Source organism: Gallinula chloropus, assembly GCF_964237585.1.
Source record: "Gallinula chloropus genome assembly, chromosome: 28".
Taxonomy (NCBI): Eukaryota; Metazoa; Chordata; class Aves; order Gruiformes; family Rallidae; genus Gallinula; species Gallinula chloropus.
In genome coordinates, this window is record NC_140113.1 from 2,969,004 (window position 1) to 2,995,566 (window position 26,563).

At 53.9% G+C, this 26,563-nt stretch overlaps 1 protein-coding gene across 1 annotated transcript in view; it reads right to left on the reverse strand.

Annotated features, from left to right (window-relative positions):
- Positions 1-848: 848 nt before the first annotated feature.
- SBNO2 (strawberry notch homolog 2) overlaps positions 849-26,563 on the reverse strand; it is a 48,018-nt gene continuing 22,303 nt past the window's right edge. Inside the window, exons 4-31 of the mRNA XM_084276426.1 lie at positions 23,988-24,152; positions 18,082-18,174; positions 17,399-17,495; positions 16,981-17,141; positions 16,434-16,567; positions 15,860-15,950; positions 14,565-14,708; positions 13,947-14,064; positions 13,469-13,574; positions 13,135-13,288; positions 12,556-12,732; positions 11,864-11,961; positions 9,362-9,444; positions 8,212-8,412; positions 7,811-7,986; positions 7,483-7,614; positions 7,072-7,207; positions 5,806-5,918; positions 5,273-5,344; positions 4,673-4,781; positions 4,315-4,389; positions 3,904-4,047; positions 3,581-3,675; positions 3,157-3,249; positions 2,805-2,936; positions 2,522-2,598; positions 2,199-2,389; positions 849-1,792 (exon numbers count right to left, since the gene is read on the reverse strand). Of these exons, the coding sequence (XP_084132552.1) occupies positions 1,221-1,792; positions 2,199-2,389; positions 2,522-2,598; positions 2,805-2,936; positions 3,157-3,249; positions 3,581-3,675; positions 3,904-4,047; positions 4,315-4,389; positions 4,673-4,781; positions 5,273-5,344; positions 5,806-5,918; positions 7,072-7,207; positions 7,483-7,614; positions 7,811-7,986; positions 8,212-8,412; positions 9,362-9,444; positions 11,864-11,961; positions 12,556-12,732; positions 13,135-13,288; positions 13,469-13,574; positions 13,947-14,064; positions 14,565-14,708; positions 15,860-15,950; positions 16,434-16,567; positions 16,981-17,141; positions 17,399-17,495; positions 18,082-18,174; positions 23,988-24,152 (3,939 nt within the window). The 3' untranslated portion in view covers positions 849-1,220. The remainder of the gene's footprint in view (positions 1,793-2,198; positions 2,390-2,521; positions 2,599-2,804; positions 2,937-3,156; positions 3,250-3,580; positions 3,676-3,903; positions 4,048-4,314; positions 4,390-4,672; positions 4,782-5,272; positions 5,345-5,805; positions 5,919-7,071; positions 7,208-7,482; positions 7,615-7,810; positions 7,987-8,211; positions 8,413-9,361; positions 9,445-11,863; positions 11,962-12,555; positions 12,733-13,134; positions 13,289-13,468; positions 13,575-13,946; positions 14,065-14,564; positions 14,709-15,859; positions 15,951-16,433; positions 16,568-16,980; positions 17,142-17,398; positions 17,496-18,081; positions 18,175-23,987; positions 24,153-26,563) is intronic.

Below are 26,563 nucleotides of genomic sequence, written 5' to 3' on the forward strand. Positions count from 1 at the left end.
TCCTGGGGAGAGGCAGTTGGCCCAGATGCACAGGGCTGAGGGGCAGTGGGGTGGCTGGGGCAGTGCTGTGCAAAGCAGACCTTTGCTCTTTGGTATTGGGAGGCTGAATTCGTAGCACGAGCAGCAATACTGTGTGTCCCCGGCGCTCAGCGGGGAATTCTTCCCTGCAGGGGCCGGGAGCTGGGTCACTCTGACCCAGACACCTGGGACCTGTGTCCGTGGCTCAGCCAAGGACGAGCCCTGCAGAACGGGACTGGTGGGGGGAAAGGACACTGTGTGACGGTGACGAGTTGGACAAAGCACAGCCAGCTGCAGTGACCCCGCGAGGCTAAAGTGCAGGACAGGCTGATGGGACAAGCGGCCCTTTGCTCCAGGGAATCCCCCACGGTCCTGGCATGGCTGAGCTCTGACAAACTCATGAGTTCTACTACCATACCAACAAACAAGCATTGGTGCAGCCAGGTCCAGCCCTCTCCTATGAGGCTCAGCAGCCCCGGAGGTGCCATGTCCCTCCCCAGGAAGGGCAGAGAACCTAGTTTAACTGCTCAGCCCTGCCCGGAGGGACACAAACTCAGGGGCTCAAGGGGCCACATTCCCTTCCCCTCACCCAGCCTGCCAAGCCAGCCCTCTAGGGCAGCCCCAAGGTCTGCAGCCCAGCCAGGGCAGCCACTGCAGTCTGCTCTTGGGGACACCAGGCTCACAGCCATCAGTGAGGGACCAGCGCTCTGGTCACCATGGAGACCAGACGTGTCCCTGCCCAGCGCAGGCAGCAGCAGCCGCAGAGCTCTGGGCTGGAGAGCCGGGAAAAGTGCTGACCCAGCTCAGAAACTCAGTAGTCTGCAGGGGAATGGGCACGGGGGGAGGACGGGCACAGGGGAGGGAGCATCTGTCCCAGCCCTGCCTGGGCACTGACCTTTGTGCAGGACTCAAACACAGCAGAGACCATCAGTCCGGATGAGCCAAACTCGGCGCCGCTCAGCTCCCCGCATAGCGCATGTTATATACAAATCTATAGACGCCTGACTGAATATCATATATAAATAAACTTTGCTTTAAAAGAATGGGTTGGTTGGGTTTTGTCATTTTTTTTTTCTTCCCTCGAATCCAGAAAAGGGTCAGTTGAAACCAGCAGAAAAGCCATGGCTCCCCAGCTCTCACCTCTGCACCGAAGGATATGGATCCACAGCGGCCCCAGCATCACTGGTGTGCCCAGCTGGTGTTCAGAAAGGGCCACTGAACTGGATCACGCTCTGGCGTTCCTGGGAGCCCCCGTTCAGTGGCCTCAGCATGAGGTCCTCCAGGACCTCTCTATAATTGATAGTCCCTTCCGGCTGCTGCAGTGTCTGCAAGGGTGTCTGGTGAAGCGGATGCAGGTGGCTGTGCAGCGAGGAGCTCAGAGGCATGTTCCCTTCAAGGCCAGGGGCTGGGCTCTTGAAGGCAGAAGGGTAGCTGAAGCCAATGGGTAACTGGTGCTGCTGGTGGGACTGGAGAACGTGTTCCGAGGGGAAGCACAGCCCTGGATCTTGGCTCACCATCATGTTGGGAACACTGTTGCCAGGAGGGCTGTAGGTCAAGTCCAGGACTTCATCCTGGCACAGGGAGTGCCTGGGTGGGGGGACCGTGGGCCCTGTCTGCGGCAGGTTCAGGGGTTGCTGCAGGATGTGCAGCGGCAGGAACTGCGAGCTCTGCTCCTGGGCCTGGAGGAGCTGGTTGTGCTTCCGCTTCACGTTCTCATCCATCTGCTTCAGCTCCTCCAGCACCTTCTGGACACAGCTCTCGGGGATCTTTATCCCTAGGGGAGGAACGCACATCAGTCCCCACAGCCATTTGGGCAGGGACAGGCACTGTGGGGACAGACAGGTGGGCAGCAGCACCGGGAGCCGTGTGCCAAGCACACCCCCAGCCTGCTCTGCCCCTTGGCCGGGCTGTGGAGTGGAGAGACAGGACTGCACCCAGAGCAAAAGCAGCTCACGGCGAGCTCAGAGCTGGCAGCAACAGCACCGCTTCGTGTGGGCATCGAGGGGATGGCTCGGGCCTCGTGCTCGCCCTCTGCCTGTGCCCAAACACACGTCAGGTTAGCCCCCATTCCCACACAGCCCTGTTTCCTGTTTAGGAAGGGAGTTTTGGCACTGGGCAGCTGGACCTCTTCTTCCTTCTCCTAAAAGGCCCCGCACACCCCTCCCCAGCATTTCACCCACCGACTTGTTTCTTCTTCTCCTTGGTCTTGAGGCGGACGATCTGCAGGTAGCTGGTGTTGGTGATGTCTGCCATGATGCTGGCAATCTTGCTCCAGACCCGCAGCAGGGCACCGCACAGCATGTAGTAGTGACGCAGGCGCATGCCCTGGAAGCACTTCTTCTTCTCCTGGGTCAGCTTACAGCTCCCATTCCTTCAGTGCAACCAGGAGAAAACCACCTGAATCAGCACAGCATCCCTGGCAGAGCGTGATTCCCCACCTGCAGCCCTTCTCACGGCCATGGACCCTCTCCCCACCACCTCAGGGAGGGCAGGGCTGCCTTACCAGATGGCATGGTTACACTTCGTCAAGGAGAAATGGTAACTGGACTCCCAATGCTCCTTGGCTTCCTCTGGTGGCACCTGCAGATCAGAGAGACAGTGGTAGAGACCTGAAATCCAGGGCTGGGAGTCAGGACACCCGGGTGCTACTGCCAGCTCTGCCCAGCCCATGTCAGGGGCCACGAGTTGCTGTGGGGGTTACAGTAAACATCCTTCCAAAGCCACCCCTGCCCAGGGAAAGAGGCTTTTCCTTCTCCCTGCACTGGAGGGCTGCAGCCCCCACCTACCCGCTGGTACTTCTTCTGCAGACTGTCCAGGCTCTCTGGCTGGCTTTGCTTCCCGATATTTGGCTTGTAGAGGATGAAGTTCTTCCCACGGCTCTGCTCTGCCAGCAGACAGGTGTATTTGGTGCCTCGCCTCTGTTGGGGTAGAGCTGATGGTTACAGTCCCAGCCTCTCTCCCCAAGTCCATATTTCTCTAAATTAAGCCCCTTCAGTTCAGGATGGAGGTTCTTGGAGGCACCTCCCAGCCCCCAGTGAGAGGTCAGGCACAGACCTCTCAGACCCACAGCAGAGCTTCTCGTACTGGAGGCCCCCTCTGAGCTGGGATGTCCCCCCCTGGCAGAGCCCAGGAACCCACCTTGTAGGAGAGGTAGAACCCATCAAATGATCCTGTCAGCTTGAGTGACTTCTCATAAGCTTCTTCCCACTTTAAGCCTCTGTCAACGCTGATCTAAACAGGGATAAACAGGGGGATTCTGTAGCTTCAGGAGCAGGATAAACCCATCAGCATCCATCTCACAAATCACAGCCCCACACAAACTCCCACAGCTCAGAACAGGCACCACAGAAGCACACGCTGCACACAGCAGCCCCAGCCCCATGACGGGGCAGGGCCTCTCCTCAGCTCCTCTGCTGAACTTCCAGTCACCAGCTCACAGCCAAGGCAGATGTGGCACAGATGTGACACAAATCTACAGGGCAGGGACCCAGCAGCTCACAGCCCCAGACTGGGAAGCTCTGAAGATGTCTGGACTGCACAGACAGCTGTGCAGGCTGCCTACCTTATAAAACACGACCTGCCCATCCTGCGGGTGCCCAGGGGTCAGGAAGACCTCCTTGCTCTCCTCATAGACCTCATCCACACCTGGGGCTAAATCTACAGCAGGAGGAAAGACCAAAACATGTGTCAGCTCTAAGATCCACTGTCCAGTACCACCTCCTCTCCCTGCAGGAGCCTCGGGGTCTGTGCCATGCAGGGATACTGCAGTGCCCGAGATGGTTGTGGCAAGGGCACCAGTTGGAACAGCCATCAGCCAGCCCAAGAGGAACAGGGAACCTCAGGGCTGCAGGAAGGAGAGACCCAGCCACCCCTCTTTCTCCGTACCTAGGATGCCCATGTCGTATTTGCCCTCCTTCTTGTCCTTTTCAATCAGATAATCAAAGGTGTCAGAAAAATACTGGAAGAGCATGTTCTGCTTGTCCACCTCCAGACCCAGGATGCGGTTCAGGAACTTGGTGATGGAGCAGTCTGCAAGGGCACAGCAGGTCAGAGAACATGGTGCAGCTTGGCACTGGGCCCACCAGCTCCCAAAGACAGTCCCCCAACAAGCCCCCCAACGTCAGTACAGCACTGTTACTCCAGGCTGCCGTCAGCTCTAGGCTGCTGCAGGGAAACCACCCTCCCCTCTAAAGCAAGCATCAAGGCTGTGCGCTGGTGCAGATGGACTGGACGGGCCATGACAGCCCCAGCCCTCTCATTTCTCCCCCATGTGGACAGGAAAAGCTTAACACTCACCTTTCTCCACTGAGACAGTGCCATACTTCATCTGGTTGCAGCAGATCCCCACAGAGATGAGACCTTGTTTCATTTCTGGAATGGCAGAAGACAGCTTGTGCATTTCAGGGTTAAGCCTCCCCTCAGCAGCCCCACAGGGCTCCTCTCTGCTTCACAGCTCGGTCTCTCCCAGACTCCTTCCCCTCCCAACACCTGGCAGGGTGATGTGCATCTGGGTGCCCAATTGCCCTGCCCACCAATGGGCTGCAAAGTACCATTCCCTCCCTCTCATCTTCTGTTTGGTTCTTCAGGTGTCCCAAAGCTGAGCCCAACATGGCCAGCAAGATATAGCAGAAACCTGAGCTGGTACAGTTCTTACCGTGGAAAAACGCAGCCTCCCCTCTGTCGTAGCTCTTGGGCACAGGAACTCTGTTCTCTGTGTGGCTGAGGATAGTGGACAGGACTCTGTCGAGTGCTTTAGCCCCATACTGTGGAAGGAGATGAGAGTCACACATGGGATGAGCCCACACTGGGAGCCAGGCGGTGTATTGAGCGCGGCACAACACTTCTGCCGGCATGGTTGAGAAAGCTGTTGCCTCCAAAAGGGCCACCGACTTGGTGGCCATGCCAAGGGAGTAGCCACGTGCCAGGGGCCTCCTCTGTCCCAGGGGACCAAGTACAGCCCTCCACATATCCACAGCCCAGTGATGGTATCGGCTCTCTGGGGCATAAAGGCCCTGACACCCTTCCCTGCTCCCTCGTGGGAGCACAAGCCTCTCGCCAGCGTGGTGCTGGGATGCACCACAGGGATTTTAACTCAGTTCTGTGCGGTGCAGGAGGCTGCAGGCAGGGAGCAGGGTGCTAGGCCAGATCCCGCCTGAAGATGCCAGCAACGATCTTAGCAGCTCCCACGGAAGGCGTTTGCTAAACGCCTCCACACCCCCCTGGCCCAGCTACCCCGAGAGCACCCCCGTGTTACCTTGTTCTCAAAGTTGTACTTGCTGAGGTCTCGGGATTCGGTGGCCCGGCGGTCTCCGTGAGTTAAGGCACCCTGGGAAAGTGGAACAAGCAAACGGCTCTTACTTTTAGCTGCTGCAAGACACCAGAGAAGGCTGGGAAAAGGCCAGGAGAAGAGCGTGCCGCCGGGAAGCAGCGTGCCTTGGGATTACAGAGCATTTGGGGCTTTATGGGAAGTGAAGAAAAAAAAAAAACCAGCAGCAAATCAATAATTTCATTCATTATTTCAGCAGCTTTCTGGAAACAGATGGGTTTACGCTCCTCGTAGAAGAGGGGGAATTCCAGCATCTGAATTGGGTACTGCTTCCCCGAAATTCCTCTGATGCCTTGGTTACGTATTCTTCTTCACTTCCCTTCCCAAATCCCAGGATGCTGAAAGCATCCAAAGTTCCACAACAGCAATGCCTTCAGTTGGGGGTGATGCAATCCCCCGCACCAGTTACACCAGTGCCAGTAGGAACTGACACACTAATCTGTCTGTTGCTGGGCACTTACTAGGCTCTCCAGCCGTTTCGCCACGATGGATGCAAACCTCCTCTCCCCTGCCAGCTCAGAGATCAGGAAGACATACTCTGGAGCAGAAACCTGGTTCGATCGGTGTGTTCGACCTAGAGGGACACGAGAACAGCAGTGAAAGAATCACAGAATCACAAGGTTGGAAAAGACCTTTAAGCTCATCAAGTCCAACTGTTCCCATCCTGTGCTGACCCAGATCCCTGAGCACCTCATCTACCCTTTTTTAAACACACACAGGGAAGGTGACTCAGCCCCTCCCTGGGCAGCCTGTGCCAGGCCCTGTCAATTTTTTCAGGGAAGAATTTTTCCCTCCCATCTGCTCTGACCCTGCCCTGGGGCAGCTTGAGCCCATTGCCCCTTGTCCCATCTCCTGTCCCCTGGCTGAAGAGACCCACCTCTCTACAACCTTCTCAGGTCAGTGTAGGTGGTGATAAGGTCTCCCCTCAGCCTCTTCTTCTCCAGGCTGAACACCCCCAGCTCCCTCAGCTGCTCCTCAGAGGATTTGCCCTCCAGCCCCTTCCCCAGCCTGGTTGCCCTTCTCTGACCTCACTCCAGGACCTCAATGTCCTTCTGATGGTGAGGTGCCCAGAATTGGACCCAGCACTCGAGGTGCAGCCTCCCTAGTGCCCAGTACAGGGGCACAATCACCTCTCCCTAAAGGAGAGGTTGGAACAGCCTGTCTGGTACCAGAAGGGAAGCTGAGGGAGAGGCAAGCACACCAAAACAATGTTCCATGTCACGGCTGGTGTTCAGAGGAGATCCCGGGGGGCAAAGGGCAGCGGCACACACACCGCCCTGGTGCTGCCGAGACCGGGAAGAGCTGAGTCTGTAGCCCTGACCCTCTCTGGTTTGACCAAGGATGTGGATTGTTTCTTTTGTGCTCATGTGTAGTGAGGAACCATCCCCTCCCCATCCTCCAGAGCCTCCCCAGGGTGGGACAGAAATCCCCCGGCACGTTCCACAAGGATGCACTCGCTCTGCTCACAGGGACTGGAGGGTTCCCCCTTCCCAGTCAATACAAACCTTCCCCACAAGATAAATCAGTCACAACTGCTTTCTGTCTGAACTTCCATCTCAGCAAAAGCCAGCAGCACTCTGCTCCGCAAGCTGCTGCATCCCGGGCGCAGCACGAGCCTGGCCTGGGCAGCCACATGTGCCTCTCCTTCCCAGGGCTGCCCCAGGCATCACAGTCTGAAACCACACTCAGGGGAAGGAGAAAGGTGATGAGGAACACTCAGTGCTCACCAAACTGCTGTATGGCCCGATCCGCGCTCCAGGGCAACTCCAGTGTCATGTGGACCCGGCGCTTCTGGTTCTTCACCCGTCTGTCTGCTTGGAGAGAGATACCGGAGCTGGAAGCCTCAGAGATTATTGCTACAAGCTAAGGGAGAGAGAGAACAGGTGAGAAAGGGGATGAGCTCCTGGACATCTGCAAAACTGCTTCAAGAAACAGCCTGAAGCAATGACCACCCCCAGCCTAAGAAGAGACACAGGACTCCTGGTCACCTTCCAGCAGGTCAGCCAGCTGCAAAGCCTTGCTGGCCTGAGGTTGGCAAGGCACAAGCATGCAGAGGCATGCTCCCTTTCCTTCCCCTCCCAGCATATTCGCTCCCATTGGCTAAGTTTGGAGGTTTCCTTAGCTCGAACCCGACCCACCTTTTCCCCTTTCATAAACCGCTCCTTCTCCTTCAGGTTGACGTGGTCTATAGAGAGGCCTTGCTCTGCACGGGACTCAAACACGACGCAGCCATCTGGTCTGCAAACCACCCGGCCCTTCCGCCCCGTCATCTGCACACAGCACACAGGAGAGAGGCCGTTAGTGGAGGGCAGAGACCTGCACGGTGCAGTGAATCAGTCTGGAAAGTCAATTCTCAACAGCTTTTCCAAAGGAGGTGAGGAAAACCCTCTTCTAGCAGAACCACCTTTGCTGGCCCCTCTTCCTCTCCCAGTGCCACCAAAACATAGACCTGACTGTGAGGAGTACCTCTGCCACGTGCTCCGGGCCCCCAAAGTGATTGATCAGTTCATCCAAGGTATTGAGAGGTAGCTCTTTGCCCAGTGCTTTTACTTTTGCGAGAAGGTCCTGCTTCATCTTTTCCACCTGCTCCAGCTCTCGCAGGCCGTGCATCTCTTTTTGGGAAGGCAGCACATGATAATTACCTGGAATGCAAAATGCCCAAGTTTGGAGTTAGCTGGGAACTGCGGATCAAAGATGGGGCAAAGAGCTGTCCCAGAGGGCTTCTGGGGCATGGGCTGAAGAGCAAGTGAAGACACCCTGACTTGCAATAAATGCTGCTGAGCTCGGAACAAATTCCCTCTCTGCTTTCCCCTGACTTGGCAGGGGAAGGAGGAAGGAGATAAACCCCCTGCTGCCGCTCTGCTTACTTCTGTCCTCGGCTGCGAAGCCGTTGTAGGTGTGCTCGATGAAGATGACGTCGTCCGTCTCAAACACGGACTCCAGGGAGGAGTTGAAGTCGCTGTGGAGCCCCATGTCAGAGTCAGTGCTGCTGTCATCACTGATCTTGATCACACCCACGGGGTCACACATGCCCTTCAGAGGCTTGGCGCAGCGGCCCCTCTGCTTCCCTGCAAGGCAAAGCAAGCAGCGTCAAGGGAGAGTCTCCGAAGCTCTGTGCAGCAATGCCAGCTCAGAAAGAGGATGAGAAATCACAAAATAGCTGAGATTTCCCCAAATGAAAGGCTGATCTCAAAGACTGAGCCCCTTGGGTGGTGAGCAGTAGGGGAGGGAGGGGGAGAGACAAAGGGAAAGGAAGAAGGAGAAAGGAAGAACGAGGCAAACTTTGTCAGGGCTGCAGCTAGTTGCACACGTCAGGCTGACTCCTCAAGGAAGGAGTCCACAGGTTTGACCACTGCTGGAGGAACGTGCAGCACAGGGGAAGGTGCCGGTGTTTCAGGATGTTGTTTACTTCCAAGCATGGTAAGACAAGTCCCTGCTACGCCAGGGGGTTCACACACCAGCTTGCAGAGTCAGGATCAGCTCCAGAATTGCCAGCGCTCCCGTCCCCCCCTCTTCCCCATTCCCACTTCACAATGGAAGAGAAACCCCACAGCTCTTCTTACCTGTGACTGCAGCCAACAATTTGGCAGGGGAAGCGTTTGGGGTTTTTTTAAACCGCCCCCCCCCCCCCCCAATCTAGAAGTGGGAGCAGAGAACACCCCTTGCGGCAGGAGGGCTTCGGACATGCAGCCAGGACTCTTGGCACCATCTGCCCACCAGCCTAGGCAAGGAAGCGGCTGAGGGAGAGGGACACAGCTACCGGGCAAGTGATGGAGCGAGGACCTCTGCTGCGATAGGGAAGCGGGTTAGAGGGAGGAGGGGGTGAGTGACCTAGAGCTGCCATCCTCCGGAGGGGAGCAAGTGATGGGTGATGTGCAGGAAGGCAAACTGAAACCAGGGCAGAGCAGCAAAAAGCGTGAAGTAGGGGAAAGGGACAAAGGAAAAGAAAAAGCTGAGTAGCTGGGGGGAAGCAGCAAGGCAGGAGGTCAGATGCTGGGCAGTGGAGTGTGCTCTTACGTTTTCTTTTAATGCCAGTTCCTTTTTCTCTCTTTCTTTTGGTTGAAGGAAAGTGCTTCTGAATTAGTGATAGAAAGACGCCTCTGAAAGTAAGATGCAAAATTTATTCTAGCTACCAGGAACAGGAACATCTGCGGGTTATCACGTAGCAATGTGCATTTGAGACAGCACCACATTTCATGAAAGGGGAGGGAAATCCTGCACCACAACTACTAGTGGGTGATCAGCCAGCCACTGCTATGGCGTGGCTCTCTGGGACAGCCGTGACCAAAGGGCTCTGCTGGGGGGATGCAGGAGTCGGCCACAGGAGTGTGGGCTGTGCCAGCAGATCCTCAGCCATGAAACGGGTGTGCTGAGGGGATGCACAGCATCGTAACACTGGGGAAAATGCTGTCTGCTCTGGCTTCCTGCCTGGGAAGGAGCAGGGCTGTTCCACGGAGACACTGCGATGGACCACGTGGCACGACAACGTCGTAGGACTTTCAAAGAGCAATTAAGAGAAAACGCTACACTGGGGAGGTGTTACATCACTACTGAAAAAATCCAGTAAGTCCCAGTGTCTCAGCTCCTCTCCATGCTAGGAGAGCAGAACCACACCAAGCTGTCCAACACCAGGTCCTCCGCGCGCTCCACCAAGTCCTCCGATGAACGGGATGTGGGTCGCTTGCCCACGGGACAGAGAGAAGCGGCAAAACAGGGATATGTAGAGCTTTCAGGTGAGTGGAAAAAAATCAGAGGAGGCAGAAATTAAACAAACTTTTCGGTGGGATGTTCTGCAAACAAAAGAGCACAGGCTTAAATGCTGATTGGGGCCAGGGAGGGTGGGGGTGTACACCCAGTGCAATGAGAAGGCAGTGCTGAATGAGCTCTGGTTGGAAAAAAAAATCCCCCAAAACCAAAGCAAATGTTGAAAGTGACAGCTGAGAGGTATGGACATGCCAACTTGCCTATGTGAGCAAAAGGGAGTCTCAGGAACTGGGGAGGAGGCTCTGAATGCTGGGCGTGAGGGGCTGGAGGGGACAGGCAGCACGGCTCCCTGAAGGGGCAGAGCCCTGCGCCAGCTGCGAAGCGACTGCGATGACAGGCACCAGAAAAGGCCCTTCTGTCCTTTGGCCCTGCGTGCTGGGGTGACCCAGGGCTCAAAACACAAGAGCTCACTCTCAGGTCTGGAGCCTCCCTGCCATGAGACCTCGCTCATTTTCCTGACACTGGCATTCCCCTCCTTCCCTGGAAACGAAGGCTTGGGCTGCTATTCACTCACTGAGCAATCCCTGTTTATTTTTAACCCCATTTCTCAGCATCTTTTAAACAGCTGTTACTTCCCAGCACACTCCCTTCAAGAAATCCCCTGCAGTGCTGTGAAACCAGGACGTGGCAGCCGGAGGCTCGGCAGATGCCAGGAGATACTCGGTTATCTGGCCAGCATCGCTCTCGCCTCTCCAACTGGGGACAGAGCCGAGCGCTGTGCGTGATGGCCAGCAGCCCCTTCTCCTCTGCCTGCTGAGCAAGGCTCAAGGGCACCATGCAGGCTCTAGACTCGATTCCTCAGAGTTCTGTGGTGCAGAAGCCATCCCAAGACACCACATCAACGCGAGCGGTTGTTACGACTTGCCGCGTGCGCTGTCACCAGCGGGAACGGACTGGAGAACAGCAGTGACACGGCCCAACACAACCCCTCTGCCAGTCAGGGAGGAGAGTTTTGCCTAAAAAACTCTCTCTGGCACCTCTCACTGCTTTCACCTGAGTTAACAGTCACTTCAAAAGAAAACACTGCCAGCCCCGCCGCCTGCGGCACAGAGAGACGCAACTCAACCCAACCCCGCAGCCCAGGGTCTCGGCACCCGTCGGGCAGGAACAGCCCCGTGCGTGGGACAGGCTGGTCCTTGGAAAGGTGCAGAAATGAGGGGAGCATACACCTCCTTCTCTGCTGAAAGGGCAGCACGAGCCCTGCCACTGGCCTTGCTTCAGGCACAAGCAAGTCTCCTTTTAGCTCAGAACGAAGGCAACACGACTAGGACACCAGTCCTGCCTCGTACGCGCGCTGCAAGGCAACACTGGTGAATGCAAACGCCTCGGGCCCACTCCTTCCTCTCATTGCTCCACCTGCCACCTCCCATCATCATCCCAGCCTCTGCCAGTACATGAGATTCTCTTGCTCATGTCTTCACTGTCAATAGCCCTGTTTTCCAGGGCCAGACCCACTCAGACTACACCTGAGCTTGCATCCCTGCACCTGCCAATCCTTTTACATGTGTAGACAGTTGAATCAGGCTGTTCACACAAGTCTGGACTACAGGAAAACTTCCAAGTCCATGGTCTAGCTCATGAAGTCACACTGCAGTGGCAGTGCCTCCAGGATGCACGTGTCCTCCCTGACACAGCTGGTCTGGGCAAGGTGGTGGGGACACGGAATTTCAAGACCTTCCCAGGGCAGGGCTTTCCCCAGCACGCCTCCCCTGCACCCCCCAGCAGAAATAAAACCAGGGATTGTTCTGAACTCACTCTGCAGCAGAGACAAAACAATTCAGGTGCCCATCATTCTCATCTAGGACTTCTCTGGTGCGAGCCTCGCCGGTGGACTGCAGGCCGATGACGATACACTGCAGGGAAACACAAGGGACGGGACAAAGAGGCGTCAGGGAGGGTGTACCACAGCTACAGGCTCAAGAGACAGGATCCCACAGTCCCAGGTCAGTGTCCCACATAGGTGTGGGGGCTGCAGCTGGGCTCCTGGTGAAGAACCAGCATCCCAAACCACACCGTGGGGAGGATGACTCTGCTTTCAGGAGTCAGCTAACTCTGCTAGGTCGTTTCTGCAGCCAGATGGATGAAGGGCCAGAGCTGTGCTCGAGGTAAAGGATCTGGTAGCTGTTCTGGTTTGAACGTGACCCAGAGTAGCTTTTTGGATCTCTCTGCATGCCCACATCTACCATAAACGAGCAGCAGGCAGCATCTCAGGAAACGAGACCGTGTTAACCACCCAGCATCATCTCCCACGACTGTGCTCAGAACCCCAGACACCGCTCCCCAGCTGGGTTAATCTAGAGAGAAATCCAGCCTTCAAGAGGCCTGAGATCGCTTTCAAGTCAGGCTTAAAGAGATTGAACTCCCTTTGGTTGCAGGCTACAAGAAAAAAATCAATCACTTTGTAAGGGAAGCCTGATGGGTGCCGCCGCGCGGCTCGGATACCGCACCTTGTCCTTCGCCAGCTCCTCCTTGGCAAGCTCAACGAGACGCCGGACTTTAGCAGCAATGCAGAGATACTTGAAGAAGCGTTGGTGAGCTGACCAGAACTGACCCCACAAGGATTTCCGAGACTCCAAGCCGATGCGGTCGGCTGCCTGCTGGAACACCATCAAGGCCTCTGCCCACTGCAGACGATACCGAGAAGGGCTGAGTGAGTATCTCGGTTTTCATTCCTGGCAGGCAGGAGGTTACTGGAGCAGTCTGGGGTTGATAATCTGCTTTCACATCAGTATTTATGACACTGTGTTAAGGCTGAACAGAAAGTCTGGTCACTCGCCCCTCCCCGCATTAGTAGGACAGCACCACCTCTGGTTTGCAAATACAGAACTGTGAAATACCAGCCAAAAAGTAGATGAGTTTGGTTTTTTACACAAGCAGAGCGTGTGTACCCCATCCCCTTCTTACAAACAGACTGAGTTTGTGGTCATCCTCACATCTGGGGGCCTAAAACCCTCCCACACAAGGAGCAGCCGTGCCCAAAGAGCTGTTAAATGCTAAGTCTCCCCACCGCAGCAGGGCCAGCTCACCAACTTCGCTGCCTTGTCGTAGACTATCTTGTACTGCTGATCCAGTGGGATCTCCTCGATTCTGAAGGTGACTCCAGTGAAGCTCAGCTGCCTGGCAATGTACATTCCACTGACCTTCATGTCCATCGCCACGATCTCCATTGCACCAACTCCCCTGGGAGAGAAAGAGAGCCATGAAAGCCCTTCCACTGCAGCACCGGGCAGATACTTCAGCAGAACCACCACCTCCCCTGGCTCAAGCAGCCCTCAGACACCATCCTCAGGCATTGATTTCCCAAAGCAAGGCTGCCACAAGACATATACCAGATGAAAAGGGAGGCTGGACAGGACTCACCTCTTTTCAATCGCATGCAGAAACTCATCAAAGGCTCTGAAAGGGGTGCCCTTCCCCCAGATGCCCAGGCGGCTCATGTAAATCATGTTTTTTGGCTCAGAGGCACCTGTTTGAACAAAATTCAGTCAGCAGAACCACAGTAGCTGTGGATCGATCTGACCCCAGCCAAGCAAGCTCTTAAGAGGACGGTCATTTGCCATGGGGCCTTTGGAGACCCTCCATACACCGTGGCAGGAAGAGTCACCCTACAGCTGAAGAATTGGCCAGGAACAAGTTCAACTGGAGCCTGACTTGCCAAAAAGCCACGAGTAATGGCAGTGATAGAGCTCAGGGCAGCTCCTGGGGCTCTAACACCACAGCACCATTCACCTCTTCTTACACAAGCGTGTGCACACACAGTGTGTTGCTCACATCTCAAGGGCACCCTGCAGACCACAGAGGCGACCCCAACACTCAGGCAGTGCTGAGAGAAGCTTACCTGTGGCACTGGCATAAACAACCCTTGCTCCAGGCAGTTTGTTCTGAAGGTCCAGCACTGCTTTGCCCATTTTAGTAGAGCTGGCGTTTTTGGCTTTGTGACATTCATCGAACACAATCTGGCAGGGAACGTGAGTTAAGGACAAAGGAGCTATTTTCATCCTGAGGCTGAGAGCAGACAGAAAATACAACCCAGCCTCCTCCAACCAACTGACAACCAGTCCTGGTAGCAGGACTGACTCGTTCCCTGCGTGACATCTGTTGGCTTTGCCTAGCCCGCTGCTCCTCAGAACCTGAAGTCACCTCCCCTTCCCTCTCCCTCCACTTCCAAGGTGTGCCTCATCTCGTATTGCTGGGGGAGAAGCAAGCTGCAAAGGTTCATCCCTGCTGCATTCCTCCCCTCCTCCCACTAACTCTGCAGCCTGTAGAGGAGGGGAGAGGAGCGTGGGGGGGATGCATGTGCTTACAGCATTTCAATATCCACCCAGGCACAGTGACTTCAGACAGCCCCAAGCTCTCCTCTCCCTGCTGAAGTACAATCTTCTCTCTCTCCAGCTGTTTTTTGGGGAGCAGGGGGCGAGAGGAGGGGAGGGTGTGTTTGGGATTATTTAAAGGATACAACCCCATCAAAATTTTCCCTGCACCAGTCCAGAATTTGTTTTAAGCGCGTCCTGTGCTGCCCACCCGCCTGGCTTTCCCCAATCAGCGCAGAGTAAGTGGCAAAGAGGACTCCTTCTGAGGTAGCTGTGTCACCGTATTTAATCTGTGGAAAGAAAGCACAAAGCCCACGTGCTCATGACATTTGTCCCCAGCACATCGCACCCATTCTTCACCCACAATCAACATCACAGACCGTGCTGTGGTTGTGCAGGGCACATGCTCCCCTGCCTGCAAGAACAAAACCAGCCTGTGAGCAGAAGATTTGGGACCTGACACCTTCAGCACTTCTATTTGGTGCTGAGATGTGGCAGTAACAGGGACTTGAAACATCTGGACGAGCTTCCTGCAGGCAGTGTGGCAGCACATCTGGATGCACGCAGCGCCCTGTCACTTCACTTGTTTAAGTGACAGTTGAGAACACTGATCAGGCTGAACCCTCCCATCTGGTTTAACTACTTCTAGAAAACAACCTTCTCTTTGACCAGGTGAGCACAAAGAAGCTGAAGAAAACTCCATTTGAAGCCTTTTTGGCCCGAACACGAACATCCCTTCCAGTCTCTTTAACAGAGACACTCAGAGACGTCGAACACGCGTGGTTTCTGCTGACCTCCTAACAGCTGGTTGTTCAACACCATTAAAACCAGAGGAGACCATTCAGCAAACTGGCCAGTGGCACAGCAAACATGAGCCTGGATGAGGCTGATGGGCACACAGTGAGGAGCCACTGCACAAGGGCTGGCCATGTCTTTTGGGAAATGCTTCACCCTCACCACTGAGTAACTGGAACAAAATCACATTCCAGAAAACACTCCGATTCACCCAGGCTGGGGGAAACACCTGCATGTTCAGCCCCAGCACGGTGGGTCTGCAGCCCTGGCCAGGCACCAATCTGTGTGTTCAGATGCTCTCCCTGGCTCAAAACCTCAGCCCAGGAGAGCAGAGCACGGCCCCCACTAACAGGAGGAGCCTCTGCGGGGCTCTCTGGGAGCAGCGAGAAAGGTTTGAGCCCGGCTGCACTTTGCACTTGCCAAGCCATGTGGTGCTCCCAGCACAGCTCTGCAGCACATCAAAGCAGCCAGAGTCCAGAGGGGGAAGCACACGCTGAGGGAAGGGATGAGCGAGCAGCTTGCTGCCTGTGCCAGCAGCTGCGCGGAGGCAGAAGCCACGAGTCGCTGCCGCACACGCTAAGGCAGATCCTTCTAACTGCTACCGCAGGCTGACTTTGCACAACACCCTCACAGCTTCTCTCCCCACCTTATTCAAAGCATGCACAGGAATGTGGGAGGCCTCAATGTCCTTCAGGTCTCTCTCAGCATCATACTTGAGATCATTGGAGACGCTGAACCTGCAAAGCAAGACGTGGGTCTGGTTATCTCCTAAGGAGATAGTCAGGGCAGGCGCGGTGATTAATAGCTCTGACTAAAGCAGCAGGAGGTCTCATTTCCAACAGCCCACACACCTCAAGGAAAGATCCCTACAGCAGACTCTGGTCTGCCACTTCAGCTGCAAAACCCCACACTCCAGGGCCCTGAGTCTGCAGCAGGGAAGTCCACGAACGCCCCTCTGTTGACTTCAAAGCCAGTGGGGCTAAGCTTGACGTTGCACTCCAAGCAGTACATAATCTGCTGTAGTGAGTCATCCTGCTGCAGGGGAAATAGTCCCATTTCACAGGCACAAAGAGGTGGAAACGACTTACCCAAGGCCACAGCATGACTCAACTATAAAGCCAACATCAGCACTAAGGAATTCCTTACCCCCAGATCCAAACTAACTCCAAGGTCTTACGGGAATAGAGAAAAACAAACAAAACCCAAACCCAACAACTTACCACAAAGCTTTTTTCCTCCCTTTAAGATAATTTTCAAAGATGATGCCCGCAACCGTCCTGCCTTTTCCAACTCCAGCACCGTCCCCGATGAGGAACCCAGCTCGCTGCCCGTTGGGTAATAAAACTTCATGTTGCTGCAAAATCAAGAACAGAGCTGGAAATTAAACTAGGTTTGCCTTTGCTACCAGCTTTCCTGTAAGCTTGTAAGTGCCACCACTTAACCCTTTCACGTATCCCATCGCTATAAGCACGTTTCCTGCGCAGATCAACAACGGGCAGGGATGGCCAAGCATCACAGCCAAGCTCAGGACCCAGAAACCTAAAGCAGTCCTCCCTGCGACAGACATCAAGGGGTTTTGCCTCTTTGGGAAACAGACCCCAGAGAAGTCCCCCCAGCTTCAAATAATCCTTTGAAAAGGCATTAATCATGCTTCGTTCTGTAGTTTAGTGCCTGCACTATGGGTGATGTTAAAACACACTTGAACATACAAGAGGCAGTTTCCTTCTCACATGAGACATGCAGGTTGGGCAAGGCAGAGCCCCATACCTGGCAGGCATAAATGATGGCTTCCAGCTGTAGTGCAGAAAGGGACCCTTTGTCAGCAACGGAGCTTGGCAGGGAAAGGCTGTAGGTGATGTCAGGTGGGGGGACACTGGACAGAGTGCTCGTTTCGACCACGCGGTCGGGGTGGTGCTTCCCAATCTTGGCTAAAAGACAACAGAGGAAACCGTTGTTCAAGCTGTAACAACTCTGGATTGCCAAAACTGAGCCATGCCTTCCCTGAAAGCAAGGGAAGCACTCTGGCTAATTGGCAGAGCACCACCGAAGCATCGGTACCCTGGCAGAGTTCATCTAGAAGATCACAAGCTTGGGATGCGCCACAGCAAAGACCATAAACCACTTGTGGGAAAACAAGGGAGCAGCTAAGTGACTTTCCCTGCCACTGCGATGGCAAGACACTCACACTTTGAAGGTACATATTCTGCATAGGTCTCCGTTTGCCCCAACTCTTCTGTTTCTTCCTCCTCACCTTCGTCCTCCTCTTCTGCAGGAGTTTGAGACTGCGAAGAAACAGCATTGAACAAATCTTGATGATGATGTTGAACTATGGACACACAGAGTGCTGCACTGTGCCAGAAGCTGCCGTATGAACCACCCCAGCACAGCCTCACAAACCCTGCAACGATCCAGCTCATTTATAGACTGTGGCAACACAAGGAACAGCCTCTGCAAGAGCCCATCCTGGACACCCAGCATGTCCTCAAGGAACTACTTCCAAAGGATAGCCCACCCCAAACTAGGGAGATGTTTATATTCCTTTTCAAGGGGTCTGTGGGGAAGCACGAACCCTGCTGAGCTGCATAAGGGACCCAGACCAGCTTTAAAGTCAGCATGGTACTCAGCAGCATAAAGCAAAGTCCTGTTACTGCAGGGAGAGCAGCTCTGCGTGCATTTAACGTAATGAAAGCCCAACGCATCCTTTAACCCAGTGGGGCTCCACCAAGGGAAACACCACACGCTCTGGGGCAGGGACAGTGACTCGTGTCTGGCTGGTTTCCTTGTCTCACTCCCTCCAAAGGGAGAACAGTCGGGACTGGGGTGTCACCAAGTTCAGAGCCGGGTGTCCGATCTGACTGTTGTTCTCACCTGTAAGCTTATGAGGAGCGGGGTGCTGGGCACGGCAGGAACATGGTCATTCAAACTGTTCAGGCCGGTGAACGATCTGCTGGGTGAGAAGAGCTGGAACAGAAAGGGCACAGGTGAGAAAGCAGACTGAACCTCAGCCCTCCAACCCCCACCGGTGTGAAAACACAACAGTAAAGATACTTGTGCTCTGTACTCAGCCTTTCCACCCTGATGTTGTCAGTGGACTTTAATACTTTCTGTTTGAGAATGAAAAGCCCCGGGGCAATCACCCCGAAGAGCAATAAATCCTGCAGACGCCACACACGCCTTTGTCAACACACACGTGGGACAACTGACCAAGGTAAACACATTCTTGCAAGAAGTGTGAACATCTTGCACGTGTGCCCAAAGCCTGCAGGGATGCCTGGCCTCCCACACTGTGGGACAGGAGTCCTTCTGCCAAACTGCACAGCATCAGGACGGGTCATCCCAAAATGCCACCGTTTGCCTTTAGAACATGAGGTCTCAGGCATAAGATCCTCATGGCAGGATCTTGGGTTTTATTCTGAACTGGTGAGTCCAGCTGAGAGCTCTGGGGTGGATTTGCTAAGGGAAGGACTGCAGTAGAGCTGAGGGGATCAAAGAGGAGGAATGAGAGAGGCTGAACAGAACTGCAACCAAAAGCCATTGCTGAGAATGGACTGAGTACTGACACTTTACATCCTCTTACACACTCCTCTTACACACTGCCTCTGAGTCAACCATTTACTTAACAACGCTGCATTTTTGTTTTCAACATTAAAAACACATTTTTAATGTTAAGACACCCAGAACCAGAACACAACCCACAGCCAGCACCGATCCACTGCTGTCCTGAGGCTCAGACCACCAAAGCCCACACACATTGATGTGAGTACCCCTGCCCAAGACCACCAAAGCCACTTCCAGGTGCTCCACAGGCTCACCACACTCTGCAGAGAGCAGGACCTCCACTACCAAGGACCCTCCAACTCCAGGGACCAGCCACGAGGCCCAGGAGCTCAAACCACATGGAGACCCTCACCAGGCCAGCGACAGTGGGGTCAGGCTGCTGTATGGCTGTCTCTGAGTTAGCTGTGGCGTTGGACCAGCCAGTCTGCTGCACTGCAGCCAGCCCAGAGAGGTTCCCAGCTGGGAAGGCACAATCAAGGAGATCCTTTGCCTGCCCCCAAGCAAACAAAATCACACTGGAATTTCCCGACAGCGAGGAAGGTCGAGCCAGCAGCTCACGGCATCCAAAGCAATCAGCAACTCCAGAAGCAGCACTACTTCAAGTTTATAGCCTGTGAAGAGTGCCAGATGTAGAGAGACCCACGCTCCACCAGCAGAAGTGAAAGATGGGAAGTTCTTCAGCACAAACACTCCGATTATTTCCTTTTTTAAAATTAAAAAAAAAAAGATAAAAAAAAGAAAAAAAAAAAGAAAAAAAACACCCTCCATTACTGGAAGCCTGAGTCAGAATTACCAGAAGGAAGCTGGACAGAAGAGCTATTTTCAGTGCCAACAAATCTGGAGAGCAGGTGAAACATCTCCACCTACAAATCTGAGCTCAGCACACGATTTTCTTCTCGGGAAGAAAGGCATGGATCTGCTGCAGCAGTGGGACAGGGAGCTGCTGGGGCAGTGGGACAGCAATTCACTGCAGTAGTGGGACAGGGACCTGCTGTGGCAGTGGGACAGCGATCCACTGCAGTAGTGGGACAGGGACCTGCTGCAGTAGTGGGACACACGACACAGCTCTGCTGGCAGAACGTTGAGGCAGCCCTGGTTTTGCATCCCACAATCTGCAGAAGTAGAAATCCCTGCTCCCCCAATTCAGCAAAGCCGATTTGGGGTGTAACATTTCACCTCAGGCATTGCCCAGGAAGAGACAGAAACCCCCATGGTTTGGGGCACTGAAAAACCAACCCCATCACTGAGAATCTGCTGTGAGGGCCAAGCCAGGTGGGACCAGGAGCTACTGAGCGAGACATCATCTTGCTCCAGCCCAAATGTGTACAATCCCTTCCTTTCTCTACTCTTGCTCACCTCCCAGTTTGATTGTCTCCTCCTCTATGCTACATACCTAAAAAACATTAACAGAAGAGCCACACACAGCACAGATGAGAACACGTCGCTCAGTGAAGCCACACAAAGACTCCCTCTTACTCTGTTTCCTCTGAGATCCTGGGGTGCATCAGGAGGATTGTGACCAGCAGGTCAAAGGAGGGGATCCTCCCCCTCTACTCTGACCTGGTCAGGCCCCACTGGAGTGTTGTGTCCAGTGCTGGGCTCCCTGGGATAAAAGAGACAGGGATCTCCTGGAGGCTACGGAGATGAAGGGCCTGGAGCATCTCCCCTGTGAGGAAAGGCTGAGTGAGCTGGGGCTGTTCAGCCTGGAGAGAAGAAGACTAAGGGGGGACCTTATGAATGTTTATAAATATCTTCAGTATGGGATGCAGGGGGGAATGGGCAGCCCCTTTTCAGTGTCTGTGGGGACAGGACAAGGGGCAATGGCTGCAAGTTGGAGCATAGGACGTTCCACACCAACATAGGGAAGCACTTTTACACAGTGAGGGTGAGGGAGCCCTGGGACAGGCTGCCCAGGGGGTGTTGAGTCTCCTTCTCTGGAGAGATTCCAGCCCCGTCTGGACACCGACCTGTGTGACCTGTCCCAGGGAGCTGCTTTGGCAGCGGGGTTGGACCTGATGATCTCTCGAGGTCCCTTCCAACCCCTGTGATTCTATGATTCCCCTCTTTCCACTGTTCCCTGTTTTGTCCCACCTTGCCATGACTTTCATGGAACAGCAGCAGTCAAACCTGGCTGACAAGCCAACTCTCCCCTGCATCAATTCATTCCCCACAGACTGAGCTAGGAGAAGGGTGCTTGCATTTTTTCAAGTGCCAAGAATGAGTTAGACAGAAAAAGAAACACAGCAGCAGCAGCTCACAAAAATTCTAGCTACAGGCTTTGGAGACAGTTGTGGAAGAAACACAATGAACTACTTCAAAAAGGTTTTTCACAACTTTATCACAAACAAAGCAAGTGTGTTTCATCTACTAACCCCTGTGAGCATTAAACAGGGTAGCAGCTCTTCCTTCCATGCCCGTTCCTGTATTATAAATGGAGTTCTGTATAGGTCTGTTCCTCCCTGGTCACTAACACCCCACTGAAAGCTCTGGCACTGGGCACTTGAGAGAAGGGTTTCACAGGGAGCTGGAGGTGTGTGGCATCACACAGGCTCACCGTGACGACTCACCCCAGTTTCACTCTGTGACTGGTGAACCCGCTTCCCCGGGGCGAGGGGCAGGTGGCAGCAAGGTGGCAGAAAGCTGAAATAAGGACAGAGTCTTTCCCAGGCCATGCCTGCAAATTGCTGTGTGAGAGCAGGCAGCTCATCTGCCTTTTCTTTCCTTTCCTTTCCTTAGTGAGGTCAAGGTCCAAGGCTGCTCTTGTACCCAGGATCGAAGTGTAGTTCTTACAGGAAGGATACATCCAGCTTCACTCAGGAGACAGACCATGGATAAGGGCTGGTCAGAGATTGCTGTTTCCACTCTGCAAACAAAATTTGGCTCCTCAAAAGCCTAAACTCCAGTGATTTTATGGAGAACCATGGTGGCCTAATGATGTGGGGGCAGGGAAACGTTATCTAAACCGCTTGTACATCGGTGCAGAACATCAGCAGAGCCTCTGTCCTGTACTGAGTGTTACAGTAAGGAATCTTTGCTCTGGCACTGCCTCAGGATTTCACTACAGATCACTCGTTTGCCTCCTTTAACACCCACTGAAAAAGCACATCTGAAATGCAGGTAATAAAGCAGGTGCCACTCAGGAGCCACCCCGACAACCCACATCCACAGTGTCCTTCCTGCCAGTCGCTGCCTCCTGGGCAAAGCAAAACCGAAATCTCCTGACTGGGATGTACTTAACTGACACCTCGTCACAGAATGTCAACCCCCCCCCCTACCAAAAAAGCAACTAACCCCCATCCCTGTATTCCAAAGACAAGGGCATGACACTGCATAAAGCAGCCAGATTCTTGCCAAAAGAAGTTGTTTACTAACAGAGTTCCCAGGGCTTGTTCAGCCTTATCTGAACCGAAGTGCAGGACCACGGGTGAGGGGAGGACGTGAAGAACAGCATGTGACCAGGCCACAGACCCTGAGATGGCCACTCTGCTACAGTCAGACAAAGTCAGTCTCACACTTCAACGGCATAAATTTGTTTTCCATGTGCATTCTTCAGGCTGGATCCAGAACAGCTCTTCCCAGGGAGCTTTTTGCTGCGTGCCGTGCAGACACAAAGCTACAAGCTCCTTTCAGCACCGAGTATCTTGAGCAGAGTTCATGGGTTTAGAAATGGGACACTACAGAACTGTTCCTGTAGTGATTTAGGCCTCTACCTAAAAACCCAACAATAACAGGACACAGGAGGAGTAAGGCACACACCTGCTGTGTCTGGGGGCTGTATCTGTTGCCTAGCTTTTTTTAGCCACACAGTTTGCAAGCCTGCAATGTCTCCAGCTGTTCCTTCAGTTGAAATAGCTCAGCCTTCTTCTCACTGTCTCAAACTTCACTCTGGTCCAAAGTTATTGTGTGGATCACCCACACAGCAGCCTGGCTCTTCGTCCCCAGTGGGTCCGCCCGCAGCAAGGAGGGCAGCAGTGTTCTCTGCCTCCGATCAGACACACTGAGAGCTCAGCAGATGCTGCAGAGGTCTATAAAGGCATCAAATCTCACAGATTTCAGCAGGACTTCAGGTGTTTGCTTTGAGGATCTGGCCTAAGTGCTCACAAGAAGTCTGAGGAAGACAGGAGCTTTGATTTCCTGAGTAGCAGGACAGGACCCGAGCCACACTCCTTCAGTGCCAACCTGCCGCCGAGCCACACAGCAGGACTTCAAAGCAGAGCTGCTGCCACGCTGTGAAAACCAGCCAGTGTTCATGGTGGAAACAGAGCCAGACACACTATAAACAGCCTCTAAAAACACGACAGGACCTCAAAATATGAGGGTGACTAAAGCACAGCACACCAGGCTGTCTCCTGGGGCATGAACACTGAATGGTTTCCCCCCCACAATCTTCCTAAGGCAACAACCTACTGAGGAAACCTGCAGCACGGCCGGGCACGCACCCCCAGAGCCGACACTAGAGATTCGGCAGATGTGTACGAGTCTGGTTCTGGCAGGAGCCAGGGCTTCCCACAGCCACTGACACCAGGTTGTGCAATGGTGAGGAACCAGTCCCACCAGATGAGGGGAACCAGATGGCAGGAGGCTGGTGGAAACGCACAGAACCACATGTTGCCACAGGGCTGCCGGGGGATCACACGCCCAGGAAAACTCCGAGCTGCGAAAGCTCCCAGGCCCTTGGGCTCCCAAAGTAAACAGAAATGGTGAGTCTTAAGCTGAGATAGAGTTTGTTTTTTACTTGCTGTTACTACAACATTTGCCATGGAGATTAAACAAATGGTGGCAGCTGCTGCGGGGACAGTTTGTGATCTCTGTCCCAGTGTTTCACCTCGAGTCCATCTCTTGAGCACCCCTGAGCACACTGTCACAGGCTGCTCTGGTCCTGCTGAGTGTTTTAGGGATATGACTTCCTGATGACCACCTACCTGCCACAGCTGTCAGGAGAAAGAGCTAGAGCCTGTGCCATACTCAAAGAGCGCATGTATCCCTCAGAGTATGTCCAGCACTCCTCCTCCTTCCAGGAGAATAAAGTATGTGTAACCACTTCACCCCTTCCCTCCTCAAGTGAAGCTGGTAGTAGCGAAATAACATCATCACATCACAACTTCGCCCCTGTAGTGAACTGGGTTGGAATCTTAATTCCTTGGTGAAAACACCACGGGATGAAGGCTGAGGTATTTACTGTCTGATGGGGAGGATGGAGGAGGAGCAGCCTGTACCTGTATTTGGTTCTGCTGCGGCGTGTTCACATCCCATATCGTTGGCACATGGTTCAGGTTATCAGCAGACAAGAAGTCCTTCGGATCCGCAATGTCGGAGAGGGAATCCGCAGGGGATGAGAAGAGGGAGTTGTTGTTGGAGAGCTCATCGAGGTATGAAGAGTCCTGAAATGGAGAAGTGACAGGATGAGAAGACCAGAAGGTTTGATCTCCTTCCTCACACCTACCCACCCAGGCAGTTTAATTTCTTGCTGGTACATGGGCAGCTCCGTTACTTCATGCACCACAAAACTTAGAAATTAACCTGTAAATGAGGATGTGCCCCAAGCAGCTGTTTTCAAACCTCTTATTTCTTGCAAACACAGGAAAACCACTGGCTGGACCAGAAGTGCCAGAACATGTTCAAGTCTATCCTGCACTGTGCACATCTCTGTGCATGGAGGAGTGGAAGAGTCACTCACCTCAACATTGTATTTGACTAAAAAGACTGCTGAGGGGTGAAAAGTCCTGCCAGGATCCCACACAGAAGCCTAAAGTACCAGTTCCCTTGATAACGACACAGCCATTTAATGATGATTTATAGCACAGCAATACCTGGGGACTTTGGGAAAACCTCTGTCTCCTTGTGGCAGGTCCTGCCCAAACACAGCTGCCAGGAGCAGAGGGGAAGGAGTGCCAGTATCCTTGGGATTTGCACCTAGATTAATCTTGGCAGATCTGCCATTCCTTTTCCCAAGGGCATGCTTCAGTCCGGACACGAAGGGAATGTGATGCAGTGATGAGGATCAGGGGTCTGCCACTTCAGTCCCCTCCCAATTCCTCATCTGGTTTTTCCAATTTCAGGGGACAAGAACCAACAGCTGAAAAGCCGTCCTGCTCCACGTCCTTAGCTCCAGCACAGATCACAGCACCTCCCCCGAGTCCACCACAGCACCTTCCCCAAGTCCACCACAGCACCTCAAGCTCTCACATCAAACACCACTTGCAAACTTTTTCAAAGCAGAAAAAAACCCCTTTGCCTGCTGTTTACGAAGAGCAACGTCCTTTGAAACACTGAGTTCAGCACACAGGTCCTGCTGGAAATGTCCCTCTGTCCCAAAGGAACATGCGGACAGACCAATGGGTCTTTCTCGGTGCCCCCAAGGACTCTGCCAACACAAACCAGCTTTGTGGCTCTCCACAAGGGTCGGGGTTGTCAGATAACCGCTATCAGCCAGGTCAGATAACCAATAGTAATGTGGTGCAGCTGGAGGATGGCCACAGCCTCTGATATTTGGAGAAATCGCTGCTCATTTCCAGTTAAGGGCCAATCTCCTACTACAAGCCAGAAAGGCAGCCAAAGGTTTTCCAAAGTCCCTTCGCCCTGCCTGACAGAACCGGAGCAGCGGAGCTTGCCTGTGCTGCTCCCAAGGGCTTCGAGCCAGGAGCTGGGTCACTGCCCTGCTGCTATCAAGAGCCATGGGTTTGCAGCCATCAGGACACATTCCCACCTTCTTCCCAGACCCTCCTCACTTGACACCCCAGGAGATGGTCTCTCTTCTCCAAAGCCATAGGTGCAGCTGTGCAAACGTGTGCTAAGGTGAGCAGGAACAGACAGGGAGGCACGATGTGTGAGGTTTGTATTCATCAAAAACCAACTGGGGGGACCCAAAGGCTTAATGAGGAAGGGCTGCTCGTTAGGCTGTGCTGATGTGTGCCCCGCAGCAGATGGGCAGTGTTGCCTGTGCAGCTCTTACTCTTGCTATTGCTGTGGCTATTTTAGGATTGCCTGGAAACCACGGCTTTTCAGAGACTGAAGCAGGCCCCTAGATTTATCATCCCGCAATTAAGTGATGTCTGGAAATAGGACTCAGTTTCACAGTCAAGAAACAAGCCATCACCTCCCTCCCCTTGCTGTCCTCACCAGGCTGCTGCTTCTTCCTCTGGAGCCAAGATCCCAAGAACCACAGAATCACCAGGCTGGAAAAGACCTTTGAGATAATCAAGTCCAACTGTTCCCATTCTCTACTAACCCACATCCCTGAGCACCTCACCTACCCGTCTTTTAAATCCATCCAGGGGCGGTGACTCAACCCTGGGCAGCCTGTTCCAGTTCCCCATAACCCTTTCGGGGAAGGACTTTTCCCTAATGTCTGCTCTGACCCTGCCCTGGCACAGCTTGAGGCCATTTCCCCTTGTCCCATCATCTGTCACTTGGGCGAAGAGACCAACCTCCACCGCTCTGCAGCCTCCCTTCAGGTAGTTGTAGGTGGGGATAAGGTCTCCCCCTTAGCGCCAGGTCCGGCTCCCTCAGCCGCTCCTTGGAAGCTTTGCTGCTCTCCACCCCCTTCCCCAGCCTGGTTGCCATTCTCTGGACACGCTCCAGGATCTGTCTTTTTTACAGAACAAGCACTGCCAGAGTCCAACAGCCTCTGACTGTCACCATGAACTACACTCGTGTGCTTCCACACCTCTTCAGATCCAGCCAGGACGTGTACAGCGGAGACCATTGCCATCTGGGCTCAGGAAGACTTTCACAATTCCCCTAATGCTACTCTCTCATATCACACCAATTTAGATCAATTTTATAGCAACAC